The sequence below is a fragment of the Pituophis catenifer genome, unplaced genomic scaffold (genome assembly GCF_029215685.1).
Source record: "Pituophis catenifer annectens isolate HBS135680 unplaced genomic scaffold, rPitCat1.0.hap2 SCAF_1, whole genome shotgun sequence".
NCBI lineage: Eukaryota > Metazoa > Chordata > Lepidosauria > Squamata > Colubridae > Pituophis > Pituophis catenifer.
This window is the reverse complement of record NW_027256881.1, coordinates 242,346,254-242,363,084: the sequence shown is the minus strand read 5'-3', so window position 1 is coordinate 242,363,084 and position 16,831 is coordinate 242,346,254. Positions and strand designations below refer to the sequence as shown.

The 16,831-nt window shown below is 35.5% G+C and overlaps 1 protein-coding gene across 1 annotated transcript in view; it reads right to left on the bottom strand.

Moving 5' to 3' along the window:
* LOC139310756 (solute carrier family 9 member C1-like) overlaps positions 1 to 16,831 on the bottom strand; it is a 108,165-nt gene continuing 91,334 nt past the window's right edge. Inside the window, exons 22-27 of the mRNA XM_070934980.1 lie at positions 16,416 to 16,622; positions 12,704 to 12,841; positions 2,660 to 2,845; positions 2,204 to 2,321; positions 185 to 246; positions 1 to 33 (exon numbers count right to left, since the gene is read on the bottom strand). Coding sequence (XP_070791081.1) covers positions 1 to 33; positions 185 to 246; positions 2,204 to 2,321; positions 2,660 to 2,845; positions 12,704 to 12,841; positions 16,416 to 16,622 — 744 coding nt within the window. The remainder of the gene's footprint in view (positions 34 to 184; positions 247 to 2,203; positions 2,322 to 2,659; positions 2,846 to 12,703; positions 12,842 to 16,415; positions 16,623 to 16,831) is intronic.

Here is a 16,831-nt window from a genome sequence, read left to right as displayed (position 1 = left end):
TTATGGTTGGATTAGGAGGTCTCCCAAATCATACTGGGAAGATGAAACAAGCAAGTTTTCTTTTAATTTTGTAGCTAGTATAAATACTCTTCAGTCTTCACCTATCACCCAAAGCAGGCTGACATGATGACCTAGGAATCCTTATACATACATATTTCTGAATAAATGCAATAAGCATACTTACTGTATTGTCTATTAATGCGCTTTGGCTGCTATGTTCTGAAGCAAAAATGTGTTCCAAGGTTCCTATATATTGAAGAGAAGACAAAAACATTTCAAAGCCAACTGAATTTATTTTAAAATTTCCAACAGATAGCAGATTTATAAAATATTAAAACACAAAATTTCTCAATATTCATTCTCTTTAGTTATCTCTCTACATTTCCAAAATAATTTTAAAAAACTAAACAGAGATTTATATATGCTGTCCCTTTAACTCTTACTTTTGTGTTTATAAGCTACAAAAATACATATTGTTGTACTGATTGTTTTGTTTTTGGATACCTTAATATTGCATTGTTTAAATTTGTCTCAGAAAGCCAATTCGGTGTAGTGATTAAGACACAAACTAGAAACTGGGAGTATGAGTTCTACTCCCACTTTAGACATGAAACTAAGTGGGTGACCTTGGACCAGTCAATCTCTCTCAGCCCTAGGAAGAATGCAAAGACAAACTACTTCCAAAAACTTGCCAAGAAGGTTTCATGGACTTGTTCAGGAAGTTGCTAGGAGTCCAGATTGGCTCAAAGGTACTACCAAAAAAAAGAAAAAAAAAGCTAACCTATGTCACAGATTCTTTCATGTGTTTGGAAGCCAAAAGTACAATTCAAATAACTATAAATTAAACTAACTTTAAGCATAAACTAGTTTGTGATATATTAGTAATTAGTTTAATAATTTCTTTGAATTGAAGGTGAAATTATTTCACCTATTTTTGAAATATTTTTCAAATAATTACTGTACTTCCCATCAACCACAGCTGAAAATGTGTGCCTTAGAAATAATTAATAAAGGTTTAAAGGCATAGGACCTAGTTATCTTCGAGACCGTCTGCTGCTACCGATGACCTCCCACCGACCTGTGCACTCCCACAGAGAGGGCCTCTTCGGGGTGCCATCAGCCAAACAATGTAGGCTGGTGATCCCCAGGGGGAGGGCCTTCTCTGTGGGGGCACCTACCCTCTGGAATCAGCTGCCCCAAGAGATAAGGAGAATCCAAGATCTCGGTGCCTTCCGCCGTGCCCTTAAAACTTTCTTTTTTCAGCAAGCCGGGCTGGCTTAACATATTTTTTAACATATTTTTAATTTTTTAATTGGTTTGTTATCTTAAATTGGGGCCAAATTAATATATATCCTTTTAATTATTTTTAATGTTTGTATTGTATGTTTTTATCTGGCTGTACACCGCCCTGAGTCCTTCGGGAGAAGGTGCGGTATATAAATTAGAAATAAAATAAAATAAAATAAAATAAAATAAAATAAAATAAAATAAAATAAAATAAAATAAAATAAAGCATATTCTTTATTAAAATAATAACTTTTTTACTAAGAATCTTAGTTAAGGCTATAATTAAATGTACATTTGCTTGGGAATAAAGTCTAATAAACACAATAACTTTAACACAGGCCTTAATACTTATAATCTAAGCATATACTATGTCCATAAAATAATTTTGCCATGAATAAATTTATAATTTCACTCTCAGAAGTCAAATAGCGGTAAATATAATACCTTGCTTAATTCTTTCTCAGGGGAAAAAAAATCAAAAACACTGAATCACTTTTTAAATTATGTGAGATGATAAGACTTTTCAGTTCTTCAATAATAAAAGTAACCTCAGAGAGTTTGATTTTTAATAAATCGTAATAGAGATTATAGACAAACTGTACTTGAATTACAAATATATAATTGATTTATTATGTGCCATCGAGTCAGTGTCAGCTGTTAGTGACCGCATAGATAAGATTTTTGTCTGTCCCAACGTGATTCTTTCAGGTCTTCCAGTGGTGCACCCATCACTTCAATAATTGAGTCCATGAACTTTGCTAATAGTTGTCTTTTTATTTAAATCTTTCCTCCCACAGTATGAAAGGACCCAGCTCTCCTGAGAGGTTTATAATGCTGGGAAAGGTAGAAAGTAAGAGAAAAAAACTATAATTTCAATTAAATTTTCTGATACCAAGGATTTCAAGTTCCTCCTCACCAAATTTCTTTCTTGAGTGATACTGGCATATACTATTAGCTGTTCCTGTGCTCTTCCGCTCTCCTTTTTCTTCAGTTCGTATAATTAATAATTTTGTTGCAGCTGCAGTACCTTGTATCTGGAAGAATATCTTAATAAGTTATTGTGGAAATCACAAGAATTCATTCCTATAGAATCAATGCAGTGAGCCCTACTTATAATGATTATTGGGCTGATTTGACTCTTTGGATGACCGTACAGTTTGCAAATAAATATTTAATCCTAACCAGCAAACTGTCATAATGATTTACTTCACTGGCCAGGTGCTGAAATTTAAAAATAAAAACAAAATATAAAAAGTATTCCATCCATTCTTTAATTTTATTTTCTCATGCTTTCAGATGTTTGCTCCCCAATTCAGCTTACTAATTGTTATAAAATACATAATTATTGGCTAACTATAAAAGTATTTCTTACCTGATGGCAGGTTTTAGGTAACATGTATGGTGCCCAATAAGGCTTCCCAGACTGACAATCCTGCACAGTTCCATGTACAAGAATTACCTCATCCATAGCTTCATCATAAATATCACATTTAGTGTGATTTGGTACATCCACGACATACGTATTAGAAAACTGCATACACATTCTGTATGTCCAATCCTGTACACCAAGGACATATAAATTAGATGTACATTTATAAAAATTCTAGCTTGGCTATAATTCAAGATTTTTATGCAGGACAAAGTAGAATTTCCCTTGAATCAAGCTTAACTCTTTTTTTTTTTTTGACAAAAATTTTATTTTTTAAACAAGTATAAAAAACAAATTTAAAAAACTTTTAATGTGTGTTGATACAGTGTGTCAGTTGGTTACAAGTCTTCTGTGCATCTTCACTCTATTCTTATATATCCATATATTATTATCCTCATTAATCATATATTTAACTATGGCTGTTTCTTCCCTCATTTCATACAAAATAGTCTAAGATTTGAGTTAATTTTATTATGCCATTTATTCTCCTAAATCATTCCAATAACAGTACATCTTTATATTGTGTTTTATATAATTCTACATTTCTTGCACTAGAAAAATCTCAATCATATTTCATTTCCATGACTTTTTATCTAACCATTGGTAAAATAAATCCTATATCTTATAATATTGTTTATCTTCTTGTTCTCTAATTTCAAATGTCAATTTACTCATTTCTGCACATTCCATTATTTTCTTAATAACTTCGTCTTGCGATAGTGTTTTCTCATTTTTCCAATTTTTAGCAAACACAATTCTAGCCGCTGTTAATACATTCACAATCAAATATCTCAATTCTCTATTATATATTTCAGGTACAATCCCCAATAAAAAAATCTCTGGTTTAAAGTCTATGTGTATTTGTGTCATTTTTTCCACCCATGTGTGGATTTTAGTCCAATATCTTTTAGCTTCTGCACACGTCCACCACATACGGTAATATGAGCCCAATATCTGATGACATTTCCAACATTTTTCCGATTTAATCTTGAACATTCTAGCAATTCTTGTCAGGGGTAAGTGCCACCTGTAAAACATCTTATACAAATTTTCTTTATATGCAGTTGACATTGTCATTTTATAATTTTGCGACCACAATTTTTGCCATTTCTCTAAGTCAATTCCATGTCCAAAATTTTTCCCCCAAGCAATCATTGTTTCTTTAAGTTGTTCATCTTCCAATTTAACCTCTAATAGGTATCCATACAATTTTTTAATTATGTTTTCATCAGTACCTGTTAAGATTTTATCTAAACTAGTCAAATTATTATAAAAACTTTCTGTCTTATAGTCTTTATCATGTCTAGACTGTATTTGCGAATAAGAAAACCAATTCATCTTTATACCTTGTACTTCTAATTCTTGAAAAGATTTAAGTTCACTCTTTTCATTCAGTGATTCACTATATCTAACAATTTGTTCCTTTCTAAAAGTTATTGAATGTGAGAATGCTTCAACAGTTGATAACCAGACCGGAATTTTTAAATAATGTTGTTTTTTTACCTTCTCCCAGTTTAATAGCAAAGCCTCTCGTATGAAATGTCTTCTAAAATACCCCTGTGTTTTTGTTTCCTTGTACCATAAAAAGGCATGCCAACCCAGTAACCAATCATGCCCTCCTAAAGTCAATAATCTGGCATTTCTTAACATTATCCATTCCTTAACCCACATCAAACTTGTTTCTTGATAATATAGTTCCCAATTAGGCAAGCCAAAACCTCCTTGTATTCTGGCATCTTGCAACAACTTTAGTTTTATCCTTGCTTTCTTACCCTGCCAAATATATTTCAGCACTATTTTATTCAAATCTTCAAAATAATCTTTCCCCAATCTGATTGGGATTGTCTGGAACAAGTATAGGATTCTAGGCAGAATATTCATCTTAATCGTTGATATTCTCCCTATCAATGATAGTTGTAGATTTTCCCACTTTGCCAAGTCTGTCTCTATCTGTTGCTTAAGTTTATTATAGTTATTCTCTTTGAGTGCACTGCATCTTGCTGTCAGATGTATCCCCAAGTACTTAACTTTATTTGCGACCTGCATCTTCGATGTTTCCGCCAATTCTTCTTTTTGTTTTATTAACATATTTTTTGTCAAGATCTTTGTTTTATCTTTATTTATTTTCAGACCAGCAACTTTTCCATATTCTCCTATTTTGTCTATCAGTTTAGTTGTTGATTCTAATGGATCTTCAAGAATAAAAACCAGGTCATCAGCAAATGCTTGCAATTTGTATTCTTCCTTTTGAATCTTCATTCCCTTTATATCTTTATCTTCTCTAATATTTCTATTTAGCACTTCTAATGTTAATACGAACAATAAAGGTGACAGAGGACAACCTTGTCTCGTACCTTTTTTTATTTCAAGAGACTGTGAATTCTCCATTTATTATTACTTTTGCTGTTTCCTTGTAGTATATGGCATCTATGGCTTGAATAAATTTTCTACCAAAGCCCATCTGTTCTAGCTGTAATAACATAAATCGCCAGTTCACATTATTTATTTTATTTTGCTTTAATTTATATGCCGCCCTTCTCCAGAGACTCAGGGTGGCTTACAATGCGTTAAGCAATAGCCTTCATACTTTTGTATATTTATACAAAGTCAGCTTATTGCCCCCACAATCTGGGTCCTCATTTCACCTACTTTTGAAAAGATGGAAGGCTGAGTCAACCTTGAGCCTGGTGAGATTTGAACTTGCAGTAATTGCAAGCAGCAGATGTTAATAACAGTGCTTTAGTCCACTGTACTACAGGACGGTTATCAAAGGCTTTCTGAGCATCTAAAAATATCAAAGCCATTTGCTTTTCAGGATGTGCCTCATAATATTCCAATGTATCCAGAATTATTCTCATATTGTCTTTAATCTGTCTTTTTGGCAGAAACCCATTTTGATCGGAGTATATGAAATTATTTAAATATCTTTTGAGTCTTTCTGCCAATATTGAAGCGAAGAGTTTATAGTCTGAATTTAGCAGGGAAATAGGCCTATAATTCTTAATTTGTTGTGGGTCAGTATCCTCCTTTGGAGCAAGTGTAATGTATGCTTCTGACCATGATTTGGGTAATTTCTTCTTAGACATAACTTCATTCATAATTTCTAACAATGGGAGATTCAGCAATTCCTGTAGTGTCTTATAATATTCTGCTGGTAACCCGTCCGGGCCCAGTGCCTTCCCATTCTTTTGTTTTTTAAGTGCTTCAGTCAATTCCATCATTGTTATATTTCCTTCTAACATCGCTTCAGTGTCTTAAGAAATCTGGGGTAGTTGCGCCTTTTGCAAATATTGTTTAACACTTTCCTCCTCTATGTTCTCTTGCTCATACAGTTTTCTATAATAGTCTTGTATAATTTTTTTCTTCTCTTTATTTCCATATCTAATCTGTCCTTCGTCATCCATTAGTTGTATTATTTTTCTTGATTCTCTTTCTTTTTTCAGTTTATATGCTAACCATCTACCTGGTTTATTTGCATCTTCAAAATAGTTCTGTTTGGCACTTCTAATTTTTTGTGCTAAATCCTCTTTTTCTATTAATCCCATTTTATGTTTAATTGTATCCATTTTTATTTTAATATCCTTTTTTTGTGGAGATTTCTGGAATTCTTTTTCAAATTTCTTGTATTCATCCTCTAATCTTTTATAAGCTTTTAATGTCTTTTCTTAATATTTCTTTTCCTTGTATAGTCTATAACAGAGATGGCAAACCTTTTTCCTGTTGCGTGCCGGAAGTGTGTGTGTACATGCGTGATAACACGTGCGCGTGCCAGCACCCATAATGCAATGCGACACCCCCACCCATGCGCATGCGCACACGACACCCCATGCAAGCGCCCCGTATTGTGCACCCCCATGCATGCATTCTGCATTGCGCATGCGCAGTCCCCCACATGCGTTTTGTTCCCCCCCCCCACCGTGGCCTGTTTTGGGCCTGAGAAGGGAAGGGATTGAAGTCCTGGCCTGCTGCTTCTGGCAGCGGCAAAAACCGCCACCGCTGGGTGGAAGGGAGGGGGGAAAGGATCCATTGTCTGGGGCTTCCCTGTCTGCACCGGAGCAGACTGTCCAGGGAAAGAGATTGAATCCCCTGGCCATTCCTTCTGGCAGCACAAGAACCGCCACTGCCGGGTGGAAGGGGGTGGGGGTGAGAAGGATCCATTGTCAGGGAAGCCCCAGACAAACCCTTCCACCCCCACCCCCTTCCACCCGGCGGCGGCGGTTCTTGCGCTGCCAGAAGCAATGGCCAGGGGATTCAATCTCTTTCCCTGGACAGCCTGCTCGGGTGCGGACAGGGAAGCCCCAGACAACGGATCCTTTCCCCCCACCCCCTTCCATCCAGCGGCGGCAGTTCTTGCGCTGCCAGAAGGAATGGCCCGGGGATTCAATCTCTTTCCCTGGACAGCCTGCTCCGGTGCAGACAGAGAAGCCCCAGATAACGGATCCTTTCCCCCCACCCCCTTCCACCCGGCGGCGGCGGTTCTTGCGCTGCCAGAAGCAATGGCCAGAGGATTCAATCTCTTTCCCTGGACAGCCTGCTCCGGTGCGGACAGGAAAGCCCCAGACAACGGATTGTTCCCACCCCCACCCCCTTCAACCCGGCAGCGGCAGTTCTTGCGCTGCCAGAAGCAATGGCCAGAGGATTCAATTTCTTTCCCTGGACAGCCTGCTCGGGTGGGAAAACAAGGAAGCCCCGGACAGCGGATCCTTTCCCCCCACCCCCTTCCACCCGGCGGCGGCAGTTCTTACGCTGCCAGAAGCAATGGCCCGGGGATTCAATCTCTTTCCCTGGACAGCCTGCTCCAGTGCAGACAGGGAAGCCCCGGACAGCAGATCCTTTCCCCCCACCCCCTTCAACCCGGCGGCGGCAGTTCTTGCGCTGCCAGAAGCAATGGCCCGGGGATTCAATCTCTTTCCCTGGACAGCCTGCTCGGGTGGGAAAACAAGGAAGCCCCGGACAGCGGATCCTCCCCACCCCCACCTCCTTCCACCCGGCCAGCTGATTGTCATGCATGCATGCGCACCAGTAACCCGCAGACTAGCTGGCTGGTGCGCATGTGTGCCCTGGAAACCCCGAAGAGGAATGGGCGACGCGACGCGTGCCAGGCAATATGGCTCTGCATGCCACTTCCGGCACGCATGCCATAGGTTTGCCAACACGGGTCTATAATCAGGCCTCTAGCATAGGCTTTCATTGTATCCCAAAGGTTTTGCATTGTTCTGTCTTCTTTTCTATTTTCTTTAAAGAAGAAGACCAAGTCTTTCTCCATTTCCTGTGCAAAATCCTTTTCTTTTAATATTGTATTATTTAAAGTCCATTTGGATCTTCTCCTTTGTCCTTTCCATTTCATTGTCATTGGATTATGGTCTGTCCAGGTATTTGCTTCTATGTCAATTTCTTCTATATTAAAAGTCAATTCCCTTGTCATCCATATCATATCTATTCTGGACCATGATAAATGTCTATTTGAATAAAATTGTATTGTCTATTTTTTACATTTCTTTCTCTCCATATATCCTTTAGGTTTATTTCCTCTATCATTTTAAAAAAAGATTTCAGAAGTGTCTTTCTACTTTGCTTTATCGTCTTCTGTGTGTTGTAATCTAATTTCTCATTTACTATACCATTGAAGTCTCCCATCAAGCAAATATTATCATAGTCTAATTCAATTATTTTCATGCGTAATTTTCTATAGAAATCTTTTTGCTTATCATTAGGTGCATATATTGCTATTAAAAGTATTTTCATATTATTGTCTATTATTTCCACCATCAAAATTCTTCCATCTTCATCTGCATAAATTTGCTCTGCTGGGATTGTATCTCTAATGTATAAAACAACTCCTCTTTTCTTACATTGTGGCAATGAGGTGAATATTTTCCCTAATTTTGGCTGCACCAATATTTGTTCATGTTGCTTTTTAATATGCACTTTTTGTAAACAAATTATATCAAACTTTAATTTCTCTAGTTTATGAAATATCTTTCTTCTTTTAGTAGCTAAATTGAGTCCATTTATGTTTATTGTAATCATTTTTTTCTCTTCCATGTTTATATTTTATAAGAAGGGTTTATTGCTCTAGTAGATCTTGGTTCATGTTGCTCTTTGTATTCCACCTTGCCACCCACTGCACCTTCTTCTTTTTCAATCGTTGCTAGGCATTCCTCTTGTAATTCAGTCAGTGATTTTTCTCTTCTTATCTCCCCTTCTTTTTCTCTAAAGTATTCTACATAAAAGGCTTTTGCTTTATCAATTGAATCTATTCTGTATTTTTGTTGTTGCCAAGTAAACACCAGGCCTTCTAGTATCAACCATCTGTAGTTCACACCTTTCTGAAGTAATATTTTGGTCAAAAAATGATATTCTCTTCTCATCTCCCTCACTCTTCTCGGTATTTGCTTCAGAAGCACAATCTCCTTATCCTTATATTTCAATGTTTTCTCCCTAATAATCTGCAGTATTTGCGTTTTAATTGATTTCTTAGTGAATCTTATATAGACTTCTCTTGGTAGCTTATTCCTCATTGCATATTTTGTATAGACTCAAAATATCTCGTCTATACCATCCGTCATTTTTTCTTTGGAAATTTCTAATGCTTCTGCTAAGTTTTCTATCATTATTTCTGCCAAGTTTTCACCCTTTTCTTCTTCTATATTTTGAAATCTGAGATAAAATTCTGATTTGTCCATCTCCCATCCTATTCCACTCTTATCTTGTTCAACTTCGTCCAATCTGGTGTCAATATCTCTGATTTGTTTATCCCTTTGTTCTTCCTTTTCTTCGATTTTTTGAAGTCTTTCTTCATATTTCTTCATCATTTGATGTATGTTCTTCACTTTTTCATGTTTTTTTCCGTTCTTTGTTCAATTTTTTCCAATCTTTGTTCAATTTTTTCTGCTCTCTGCTCAATATTCTCTATTCTTGATTGTATGTTTTGAATTGCTTGCCAAATCATCTGCAACGTCGCTTCCTTTTCCTTCTCTCGTTCCTTCTCCTTTTCCTGTTGCAACATCGTCTGTATTGATCGTTGTCCTCCAGATGGTGAAGAAGAAGGAGTCGATGTAGAAGAACCAATAGCTGTGCCTTTTTGCTCATTTCTGTGAAGTGGTTACGAAAAGTTCAACAAATAAAAAATCTTCAGGTTCTTCTATACCTTAATCCATTTATATATAGGACAAATATTATCCCAAGTGGCAATAAGAAAAGGAAAACCCAGATAAAACCACAACCAATAGAGGAAAGAAAAAAATCTTCAGGCACTTGTATGCCTTAATCCAATTAAACAGAGGGATATTAAATACCTTAACAATCTCTCCTCAAGGAAGGAGAAAAAGGAAAGGGGGAAAGAAAAGAAAAAGAAAAAAGTTCCAAAAAAGAAAAGGAGAAAAAATAAACACACACAAAAAAAATCTATGTATGTGTGAAAAGTTAAAAGTCTTCCAAAAAATCACAGTCCAGTTAAAAATAATTAGGGGAGAAGTGGAGAAGTAACATCAAAGAGAGAAAAAAAAAAGAAAAAAAATATTTTTTCTGTCTGAAAGAAAAATCCACAACATTATAATGCCCAACAATTCTTTTGTTACATCTCACATAATATTTACAGCTCTTTTTCCAAAGTCACTGTAATCTTCTTTTTTTCACAATCTCGGACTCTTGCCGTTAGAAGTTCCCCAGAAGAGCACCTGAATAAATAATCCTTCAAACAATATCTAATGCTCTTCCCACTATCTTATCTATGAATAGGTTCAGAATCCTTGAAATGTAGCACAGTTGTTACTTTCCAGAAAGGAAAAAAAAAAAGAAAGATACAACACTAGATGGCAGTGTTACTTATTTTCTCCACTCCACTCTCCCTTCCCTCTGCATCCGATACCCGATAAAATTAAAATGGAGAGAAAAAAAAATAAAAGAATAAGACCAAAAATAACTTGTGCTAAAAAGGCACCAACATTTAGTAATTAAATACATAAAACAGAAATCTCCAATCCAAACCAGTCCAGTCCAGATTAAAGAGCCTTGGTACTACAGTGGTTTAAAGCACCCTGTTATTAACACAGCTGCCTGCAATTTACTGCTGGTTCGAATCTCTCCAAGGCTCAAGGTCGACTCAGCCTTCCATCCTTTCTAAGGTAGGTTAAATGAGGACCCAGTTTGTGGGGGCAATAAGCTGACTTTGTATAAATATACAAAAGGATGAAGGCTATTGCTTAACGCATTGTAAGCCGCCCTGAGTCTCCGGAGAAGGGCGGCATATAAATCAAATTAAAAAATAATAATAATAATAATAAAATTGTCCATGAGCATCCACCAGTAAAAGTAAATTAAAAAAATAGGAAAAACTATCTTAAACTCAAGCTTAATTCCTCCGTTTAATTTCTTATGTTTTCAATTTTAATTATCTTTCACCACAGGGCGTTCTTTCAAATAGTCTGATTTAAAAGGTCTCTCACCAAGCCGACACACTTTCTCTCATTCTCTTCCGTTCCGGAGCTGTCCCAATTTCAGGAGCTTAATGGCTGCCTCTTCACCGCCAGTAAAAAGGACTTCTCCTGCATCAACCAGAGACTTTGAGGTGTCCCTGGGATCGACAGGACGTGCCCTCCACGATCACCGTCTCTACGGGACGGTGAGGTCCAAAAAGGACCATCCAGCGGTGGAGATGTCGACGGTGATCTTGGAGCATCAAGATCGTCTGTCGTACCATCGCGACCTCAGCCCCGCCTCTTAACTCTTATCAAGCTTAACTCTTGATAAATACATATCCATGTCCAAAATGTTTATTGTACTCAAACGTATTTTGAAAGATTGTATTGCTTTGTTCTGCTCATTATTGTACACTTTGGATGAACCATCAAAATAACAGTAAATATTGTTGTGTATTTAGGTACTAGATTTATAGGCTGCCTATCTCATATACATTTACTTAAATTATTTCCTAGACTTGTACCCTAAATCATACCTTGACTATAAGCAGAATTTTCCTGTTAAGAGCCCTTGGATATTCTAGTACTCAAACTTTAGATATTTAACAAAAATATCTAAACGTTTTGCACAATAATGTTAATCAACAAATGTAACACATATGCAAAGGCATATTTATTTAGTATATATTAGCTGAAACCACAATTAAAAATTATATCAATTCCATTCTGTACTCAGACATATATTTGTTCAGTAGGATTAAGACCTAAATATACAATATATACAAACCTAAATATTGTTATGACTTCATTTAAATTCATACCTCATTTAAACAATAAGTTATTTTTTATAGTTCTTCAGCATTCTATAAATATGTCAATTTCCTAACCATATATGATTCAGACTTTTGTTTCAATCTTCCAAGTTCCTTTTCTTACATTTAGCATCCTGATTATAACAATAAGAAATTGTTTTCCCCCTTTTCTTTTCTAAAAGGAAAATGCTGCTTATATCTCACTTTTATCAATCTAGGAGTATGTTTTTTCCTGCTTTCTAATCTTCCACTAGAACAAGAAAGATTGCTTTAATATGGATTATTTCAATACAATGCTCCCTATAACTCAAGTATTGAGATAGCTCTCAGCATCACTCAACAGCATTTTTTTTTCTACGAAGGAACTACCACTGGCCAATCACAGCATCTCTGTAATACTTAGCTTTTATTAAAACAGTAGATATCCAGAAGTATGCCAGCCATTCCCAAATTGTATCTAATTCAAAACTGTTGTTTATTGGCCTTTCTCCCCATCTTCTCAAAGAAGACAATCCATATACTTAAATAACAGAGATATAAAAATCTGCATGCAATACCATCTAGGAACCAGTGAATCCAGATATTTACATGTCACTATAAAAATATTGAGAAGGTTTGCTTGTTACACTTCTGAAAATTATTAAAATTTTCAGCTTCTTCACTGATAAGTCTATTTCAGTTGCAGCACTGTTTAAGCAAGAGCATCAGCAAAACAACTTATACTAGAACCATAAAAAAGCTGCAGACATACTTACCAGATTTGGAAGACTTTCTTTAAAGGTTTTGAGAGCAACATCAAGAGCAATTTTTAACCATATTTTATATTCCAGGGAAGGTGGGTCCAAAAATGTATCAAAAGCTTCAAACAAATCATCAATAGAGATGAAACATGTCTGAGGGAGAAAAAAGAATAAAGTAAGGCCATGAGACAATTACAACTATCATTGTACATTGGGCAACTGTATTGACTTCAATTTCAACTTCTTTGGCTGAACCTCACAAAATCTTGCCCTTTTCATACCCCCTGTGTGAAAAATGGAGCAAACATTGTGTGCCATCCTGTCATGAGATCTACTACACAATACATTGTACATTACAATAGCACATTGTAAGCCGCCCTGAGTCTCCGGAGAAGGGCGGCATATAAATCAAATTTAAAAAAAAATACAAGCTGTATTTGTAATTGAGATAAACATGAGGTTCTCCACAAATGTGCATGCATGCACACAAACACACACAGACACATCGAGTATCTCAGAACAGAGTAGGAAGAAATTGAAATGGAATAAGGAGATGGCAGGGGAAGCGCTGTTCTTGGACTAAGAAAAAATGAGAAGATGGCTAGCAAGGAAAGTTGGATTTATGTAGTTTCAGACTGCTGAAAATATGCAAGTTCCTGGATAATGGAAGATAATCAGAGGACATAAAGATCACCATGCAGGAAGAAAGACAGCATAACATTGGATGTCTACATGGCATAGATATCAGAGAGGAAGAAGAGGAGCCAAAAAGCAAAGTTCTGCCATTATGAGAGTTGCTTTCAGAATTTTAATTAAATTCTGGATTAATTCTCTAGGGAATTTGTCATAACTGCTCACTTAACAAAAACTTACTCAGGATGGCATTACTTTTTAGATCAAAAGTTGCGCAGAGCAAATAACAATATAAACAATTTGTCATATTCCACTTTATTTTGAAGTTAAAAATGGAGGAAGGGAAGGTGGAAAAGGATTTGCTTCTCTCAGCTTCAGGTTGGTTAGTCTCTATCTTTTTCAAAAGTTATACAAACATGTTTCTTCCCTTCCCCAAATAGTCTCTCTTCTTTTGTAAAACATGAAGTCAAAATGAATTGACAACCAAGTGGTTTGAACTAAATAGTCCTTCCAAGTAATCAAAGATTTTAGTCTCTCACTGTCAGCAATCAAAATATACTCAGCTTCAATTTTTTCCTCCACTCTACAAGATTAGAGAATGGTGGGCAGGAGAGAAGGGGGCAAAAATGTCAAAGACAGAATTTAAAATGTTCATACAAACCCATCATCATCTGTTAGGGCACATATATAAATGTTTACAGATAAAGAACAAACAAAATAATGAGTGGTAAAATGGATGTAAATGTTTTAAAGAAATGTTTTAAAGAAACACATACAATAGAATAATGGGAAGAAATTATGGACTAAATCTATAAAATGAACACCAAGTTATAACTTAAAAGAAAGCTAGTACAGCTGGCACACAATTCCATTAATAATACCTAAGATAAACAAATCATACAGTAATAAATATTGGAAATGTCATAAAACATAAAGAATGTTTTATCACATGAGGCGGACATGTAAAAAAAGATTTAAGCCTCACATTGTAGAGTAAGATGGGCACAATATAATTTTAATAAAAATATAATATAAATAATGCAAAAATTTGAAATGGAACCACAACTTTTCTAACTATGTGTAATCTCAGAAAAAGTCAACAAGAAGCATCATAATTTAATGGGATAAATGACATAATGAGCTGTGAGAATAAATTTTAGCCAAAACTGAAAGATACAATTTCAACAATATCTGATTGGGAACTTAAATTTGTAGAATATGCAGCAATGGCAAATCTAACTATTCATAACAGATGTTTAACCAAATTTAAGCAAGAAGGTGCCCCATACATAGAATACATTGTGCAGTATCACAAATATAATCACTTTCAGTCTAGTTTCTAAGAATAAAAAATTCTATTCTATTCTATTCTATTCTATTCTATTCTATTCTATTCTATTCTATTCTATTCTATTCTATTCTATTCTATTCTATTCTATGTGGGCCTAAACATCTATAAATATTGTATATTAGAAAATGTATAAAAAGAGGAAATTAGAAACCCAGTAGTTTGTATTCCTTTGGGGGAGGATTTTAATTGTTAAGTTTGCTTTGCTTATCTACTTTTTCCTTTTATTAACATGTAAAAAAATATGGTGGAGATCTTATACCATAATTTTATTGTACAAAAATACTTTGATGCAATCTGAAGCATTTTTTTTTGCCTAATGTTATTTTATTTATTTATTAAATTCATTTGCAATCCATCTTATCAGAGACCACTCTGGGCAGTTCAGAAATGTAAAATAACATATTCAATTCTGGATGAAAAATTGCTGGGCAATTAGGTGGTTGGTACACTACCAGCAGCTTTAGCTTCTTCCATACACAGGAACTCACATCCACTCATGTTCAGGGCACTGGTCCTTGCTACTGTGATCATTTCTCAAACTATAATGGTGCCCCTCTTCAATTTTTATGGCTATAGCAGTTGAAACTCAGCTGGAATTTTCCCAACAGGATTATATCCCTGTTGTTGTCCATCCAGGTCCCAGGGATACATGGAAGATCTGCATATCTTTCAAGAAAATATCATAAAGGGATGCAGACCTGGCTTTTAGCAACAGCAACTGGAGATCAAGGTGCTTGACAATTCAGCCATTGGCTTAGGACAGGGACAAATGGCTTAGAAGAAGGGAGATGCAGCAATATATGTCTCCTTTCTCCTGCAGTGGGCTTCCCAAACTACTCCATAAAACAAAGGAATTAACTTTCATCATACATTCTTTACAAGAAACAAAATATGTCTAGGGAAGGAACCACTCAATGGCAATGCTTCAGTTCTAGATGGAAAAAACAATTCCCTAGAAATATATGTTTCTTCTCTGGTCATTGCCAATGCCGATATAATTTGTGATTAGCAAAGAGAGCAATCCCCAAACAGGCAATATCTGAAAGTAATTATACATAGAATCTATATTATATACCTTTGACCAAAAATTTATATACTCCTTTTGTCTGGGATGGTCGTTGACTTCCATTGAGCAAACGACTTTGGGAGGGACATACATGAAATGCTAAGGGACAAACACCAATGTAGCCTCCCTGATCTTTTGGATCAATATCAGCAAACAACAGGGTGACAGATGTTGCAGCCAGTTTGCCCTTTCATCCATAGTTAAGTAGGAAGCATGGAAAATGGAGAATCAGTTGTTCTTCTAATCTAGTTATGACTGCCATTACAAAGGCCTCAGGTAATTTCCTCAGCCATAAATTCTGTAACAACGTTTTTGTATTTTTAAGAACAGTTTATCTGGAAAATATAAGTGAATTAATTTTGTGCAATGGACACAATAATTGACTGCTTTCTATACTGTCCCACACTGATATAATTTTATCTTTTCAACTTTAGGGCATTGGAGAAAATAGAAATATAATACAAAGCAATTGGTTAATTCAATATGCTTTGTTTAAAATTTGTTAAGATTTAAGTGATTTAATGTTAAGTATTTTAAATTCAGTTTTAAAACCTAAAATATGAACTACCATTATGAAACTTTTACATATTTTATATAATTACATATAATTTCTTATTAGTCAAAAACTTCAATTCTAATACTATGTAAAATCACTTTATAAAGTAGAATTCTCCAACCTGCACAGCAGTTTCACAAAAAATTCCATATTCCATTTCTTGCTTGGTTAAGCAATTGAGCTCTCCTATTATAGCTCCAGTCACAAAGTAATCTGTGTAGTAAGAGGTAACAGGTTTATGAATTCTTCTGTGAATACTTTTGTCACACTCTTTTTGATTATCTTTAGCTTCTGTAGAAACTCCATAAGAAGGGGCTTTACCAGAAACCTAGGTATAAAGAAACAGTAATAATTAAATTTAGGAAGATAATGAAATAATAATTTGCATGTACAAGTATAGGTTTTCACAGCTGGCATCAATGAAGTGATCAGCTTTTTAGGCTGGGTGTCGATGGTCTAGTTTTCTTTTGTTTTGCTGTTCCACCAGCCGCTGTGACTGACATCTTCAGAAGCAGAGTGGGCTGCTTTGTGGTGTAT